At 37.3% G+C, this 6,000-nt stretch overlaps 1 protein-coding gene across 1 annotated transcript; it reads right to left on the reverse strand.

The window, feature by feature from the left end:
* Nucleotides 1-3,550: 3,550 nt before the first annotated feature.
* LOC123631524 (olfactory receptor 11H6-like) lies at nucleotides 3,551-4,492 on the reverse strand. Its single transcript, XM_045541299.1, has one exon. The coding sequence runs from the start codon at nucleotides 4,490-4,492 to the stop codon at nucleotides 3,551-3,553; it is 942 nt and encodes a 313-aa protein (XP_045397255.1).
* Between the last annotated feature and the right edge of the window lie 1,508 nt (nucleotides 4,493-6,000).

Genomic DNA, 6,000 nt, shown 5'->3' on the forward strand with positions numbered 1-6,000 from the left:
TATGTTTAGAAACACAAATTATATTGAAATCTTTATGCCAAGATAATAAAAACAAAGATCAGAAGAACTAAATGGTATTTATATTAATGAAACCTTGCTGCTAATTCATGCGTAGGTTGAGATGGATTTACCTCCACTTGAGCTCTTAGCTCATCATTATCCACCTTGGTCTCAGGTCACCCATGTGGTTCATTTTCAAGATTAAAATAATCAGAACTGAATTTTTCAAACCATGAACGTATTGTGTGTTCATTAGCCACATCCTTCCCAAACACATTGTTGATATTTTGAGCCGTCTGTGCTGCACTTGTTCCATGATGGAACTCATATTCAAAAATAACATGAATTTTTGACTTATCCATGGTTTCACAAAAATTGCTCTAAAAAAAATTTGACAGATAATCACAAGCCAAACCGTGTGTTTGAAAGAATGAGGGTGTACCTTCACAATAAAAATAAAACAAGAAGTGTCAAAATAAAATGTCAGAGATATCAACTGTCAAACTTAGTACTTAAGGAAATCAGACATTTCATACTTAATAACCTTATATATGTCTCTACAGAGAAATACATGCATATTAGCAAATTGAAATATAGCAAATACACATAAAAACATCCACATAAAAGAGATGCAAATTATATTTTTAACACGTTTTCAGCACAATCATCTAACACAATTTTCTTTTATATGCAGAGGTAATAAATAGTACAAATGTACATTTACAGTCAATGAGGTTGTAAGAGTGGCCCTAATCTGAAAGGACTGATATCTTTATAAGAAAAGGAAGAGACATTAATGCTCTTTCTCTCTCTGTGTGCACACAGAGATAAGACCTTGTGAGGACACAGTGAGAAGGTGGCCACTTGCAAACCAGAAAGAGAGGCCTCTCCAGACATCAACCCTGCTGGCACTTTGACCTTGGACTTCCAGTCTGCAGAACGGTCAGAAAATAAGTTTCTGTTGTTTATATGCTTGCATTTAAGCCACCCAGCCTGTGGCATTTTGTTATACCACCCAGCAGACTAACACAGATATCTAAAAGAAGAATTAATACACATGCTCACACAAAAAGGTATACATGAATGTTCTTAGAAACATTATTATATTAGCCCCAAAGTGGAAACAACCTAAATCTCTACCAACTGATGAGTGCATAAACAAAATGGGGTCTATTGATACAATGGTATGTTATTCATCAATAAAAAAAAAAATAAAGTACTCACACCTGCTAAAACATTGATGACTTGTTCATGGATAAACATTAAGCTAAATGAAAGAAGCCAGCCACAAAAGACCATACGTTGTATAATTCCCTTTATATGAAATGGCCAGAATAGATAAATTCATTTAATTCAAAGTAAATTAGTGGTTGCCAGGGAGTGCTATTGGGTACAGGATTCTTTTTGTGTGTGTGTGATGAAATCATCTTGAAATGTTAGTAATAATGGTTGCACAGCTATGTGGATAAACTGAAAAACACTGAATTGTACATGTTAAAAGGGTGAATTTTTTTTTATTTCAGCATATTATGGGGGTACAAAAGTTTAGGTTATGTATATTGCCCTTGCCCCCCTTCCCCTGCCAAATCAGAGCTTCAAGTGTGTCCATCCCCCAGACAGTGCGCATCGCACTCATTATGTATGTATACACCCATCCCCTCCCCCCCCAATATTGGCCCGACACCCAATTAATGTTATTCGTAAATGTGCTCTTAGGTGATGATCAGTGAAACCAATTTGATGGTGAGTACATGTGGTGCTTATTTTTCCATTCTTGGGATACTTCACTTAGTAGAATGGGTTCCAGCTCTATTTAGGAAAATACAAGAGGTGCTATATCACCATTGTTTCTGATAGCTGAGTAGTACTCCATGGTATACATATACCACATTTTATTAATCCACTCATGTATTGATGGGCACCTGGGTTGTTTCCACATCTTTGCAATTATGAATTGTGCTGCTATAAACATTTGAGTGCAGATGTCTTTTTTATAGAATGTCTAAAAGGGTGAATTTTATTGTATATGAATTATATTTCAATCAAGCAGAAAAAGATTAAAAATTTATTTCCATCACAGAGTTATAATCTCTCTGCGGAAAGGAAGTAAATCTTTATAATTTGAATTACTCTAAAAACTAGTATAATGCCAAGATAGCATACTACAGAAATCTTTTAAATGAATGGTTGTATAGGTTGCCATATGTGCTTTTCTTCATATTTTCAATTATTTTTACTACATACAATCTCCAAAATGCAAGCATGTAAAGAAATTTCAAGAGAGACTTATCTATTTTGGGTATAATTTTTTTTGGCAAAGCAATAATTGGGTTATAATATGTCTTTTGCAATCTAATATTTATTTGGTTTGGTTGATTTGCACCAGGGTGGCTTTTGAAAATAAATGTGGGTGTGGTCTCATTCTGTGTTATTTTAGATTTTGGTAGTTCCTAAATATGAATGCAGTGGTTCTCAATCCTCCCTATATATTACAACCTTTGGGAGAACTTTTCAAAATACCTGTGCTTAGGCCCCACCCTCAATTCTGAGTCAATTGGTTGAAAATCACTGTTCTGATGCAGGTAGGTGTCAATAGGAAGTCCTGACATGGTTGTAATTACTGTTACCCTTTCAGAGAATCTATTGTAGATCCATGCTTTTCAAACTTCAACGTGCATGTAAATCCACTGGGGATGTCCTTAAAATGCAGATTCTGATTCAGTAGTCCTGGTATGGTGTCCTTGGATAACTACATTCTAAAAAGTTCTCCAGTGACACCCAGCTGATTCAAAGACCACACATTCTGTAGTAAAGGTTGTGGAATATATTTTAAAATGTGCAGGAGTGGAAGCATGGTTAGTAAGAAGAAAATGAAATAAAGCATTATTACATTATTAGAGAAAGAGATTGATAAAGGGAGGCAAGGAGGTAATTTCTTAGAGTTTATCTTTCATCTGGGGAAACTTTCCCATTGATTTGATTAACATTTAATGGTTAGTTCAACTGGTTCAGGTTGACCTCACTTTCTTCTATGAAAGTTCTTTTCTTTCGTCTATAGGACATATAAAATACAGATTGTTATAGAGTTTGTATGGTTTCTTTAGATATTGTTCTGACTATCAAGAATGATATAATCCAGTGAGAAAATATGAAGAAATATATTTGTTTTATTTAAATTAACATTTTTGACATCTATGTGCTAGGTACTGAGTTCAGCTCTGAAATTACAGAAATTACTAAGCATAGTTCTTGCTCTCAAAGAATTTACAATACAGCAAGGATGGGAGGCATGTGAAGACACATTTGTAAACAGCTAACTATAATAAAAGAAAGAATAAAATCATGTTAAATAGAAGTACAAGTAATGGGCTATGGAAGAAGTAATTAATTCTGCCTGGGGAAAGGTTTCATTGATGACATGGCATTTAGGATTTTGAAATGTCTCCTTTGAAAAGTTCACATCCACTTGCCAGTTTCTCAACTCTTCACTGACAGGGGGCTCACAGTCTGAACTCATTTGGGAATAACTCACTAATATCACAGGCCAATTTCAGGAACCTCCTAGAACTTTCTTCAAGGCATCCTTCATTTCTTTATTCCGGAGGCTATAGATCATGGGGTTGAAAAAAGGGGTCAAAACTGAGTAGAACAAAGTCGTAAACTTCTGCATGCCCTCTGCTTGTCCTGACCCTGGGCTCACGTATGTCATCATGACCGAGCCATAGAATAGAAACACGACAGCCAGGTGTGAGGAGCAGGTGGAGAAGGCCTTCTTCCGGCCAGCAGTGGAGGGCACCTGCATCACAGCCCTCAGCACCAGGGTGTAGGAGCCAATAATGTAGAAGAAGGTGGCAAAGATGAGGAGGGAGCTCATGGTGCCACATATGAGAACAGTCCCTGGGATTGGGACACAGGCTGAAGCTAGGGCCAGCAGGGGACCAAGGTCACATAGAAAGTCATCAATCACATTTGGGCCACAAAATGGCAGCTGGGTAACTAGTATCACTGGGATCAGAAACCAGAGGAAACCATAGACCCAGCAAAAGATGACCAGGCTGCTACAGAACTCAGTAGTCATGATGGTGGGGTAATGTAGGGGACGACAGATTGCCAGGAACCGGTCATAGGCCATAATGGAGAGAAATAAGCACTCAGTTGTGCCCAGTGAGAAAAAGAAGTACAACTGGAGGAGGCACCGAGCAAAGGAGATGGTTTTGGTCTTGGAGAGGAAGTTGGCCAGCATGTTGGGCACATCAGAGTTGACATAGCAGATCTCCAGGAAGGAGAAGTTGGCCAGCAGAATGTACATGGGGGTGTGGAGCCGGTGGTCCCAGCGCACTGCACACACAATGGCTGTGTTTCCGAGGAGAGTCAGGAGGTAAGTCACAAAGAATATGGAAAAGAGGAGGATCTGTATTTCCCTGCGGCAAGGGAAGCCCAAGAGGATGAAGTCACTCACAGTACGGGAGATATTTCTGGCCTCTGATGTCATTTTCTTCCATCCTGTGAGGACTGAAGCACAAATTACACATATAGAAGGAAGTATGTGTCCTGATTCTTCCCCAGGAGACTGAACACACTCTCCTGGTCATAGGAGAGGGGGTCTAGACTGGTGGCTTTTTTTTGATTGGGTACCCCAACAATACAGTTATTGAGTATACACTTCTGTGACTATTCACTCGGAAACCGTTTATAAAGCCACTGTTCAACAATATAGCAAATATTGGTAAAGCTTTTGAAAAAGGTTTCCTGTAATCAAAATAAAAGTAGAAATTCAAATATTTCTTTTCTGCCTTCCTCAGTGTGTTGCCTCCTGCAGCCAACTTTGGAGAACACCGGTTCTGACAATACAGATAGGTGGCTGGCTAAAGCTAAACTGAGATGCCAGTTTTGATATGGGTAATTCACTTATAAAAAATTAGAATTGACAGATTTACTGAACAAAACAGCAATATTACCCAAGCAACATGAAGGAGAAAACATGAGGCTTAAGAAGCCAAATATGAAAATAACCACATAGTGACAAAATGACTTCATGTAAGTTACAACTTAGCTACATTAAAGTGACCATTTCTAGGCCATTATTAGTATCTACTCTCTATCTGTAAGATGGTATAGTACATGGGCTCCAGACTTTGGTATTATCAGAATCAAATGGCAAAGACTTTGAAAGGTGTAGATTTCTGGGATCCAGCCTGGGTTTGGGACCCAATAGTGTGGCAGAGTGTGGGCTTTGGAGACATTCAGATCTGAGCTTGAATACTGGCTCTGTCACTTGGTAAGCAGTATTTTCTCAGGAAGGAACTTAACCTCTGAGATTATATTCCTTTCTCTATGAAATGTGAATAATAATACATACAAGGCTCACATGAGAATTGCATAAAACAATATATATATGCAAAAGTAGTTTATAGATTATAAAAGGCTGCAGAAATGTAAGCTTATTATCAACCGTTCAGGAGCTATTATGCTAAATGTTGTACTCCTTTGTTAATTTTATAAATTAAACCTATTTCAAAATGCAAAAGAATGTTTTTGCCTATGGAATTTTAGCCATGTGACAGGTTAAGTATGTGCATGTAGGGTGTGTATATATATACATGTACATATATATATATTCATGTATATATGAATAGGAGCATGCTCCCTAGCCCCCTCAGACCACACCAAAGATGCAACTCTCTAATAAGCTTCCTTTTAAGACTATTTTTTGGAGGAAATTGGGAAAGTAGGTCAAATAATACAAAGTAGCAAACATGTAGGATGAACAAGTCAAAAGATCTAATGAACAACATGAAGACTATAGTTACTAATAGTGTATTGTATTCAGGATTTTTGCTAAATAAGTACTGTAGCTTCTCTTGCCGCAGGAGGGAAAATAGGCACCTTTGTGAGATGAGGGATATCTTAATTTGTTCCACTATAGCAACTATTTTACTATATATGTATCTTATAACATCATGTTGTATACTTTAAATATACACAATAAATTCTATTTTT

This window comes from Lemur catta, chromosome 1 (assembly GCF_020740605.2).
Source record: "Lemur catta isolate mLemCat1 chromosome 1, mLemCat1.pri, whole genome shotgun sequence".
In the NCBI taxonomy this organism is placed as follows: Eukaryota; Metazoa; Chordata; class Mammalia; order Primates; family Lemuridae; genus Lemur; species Lemur catta.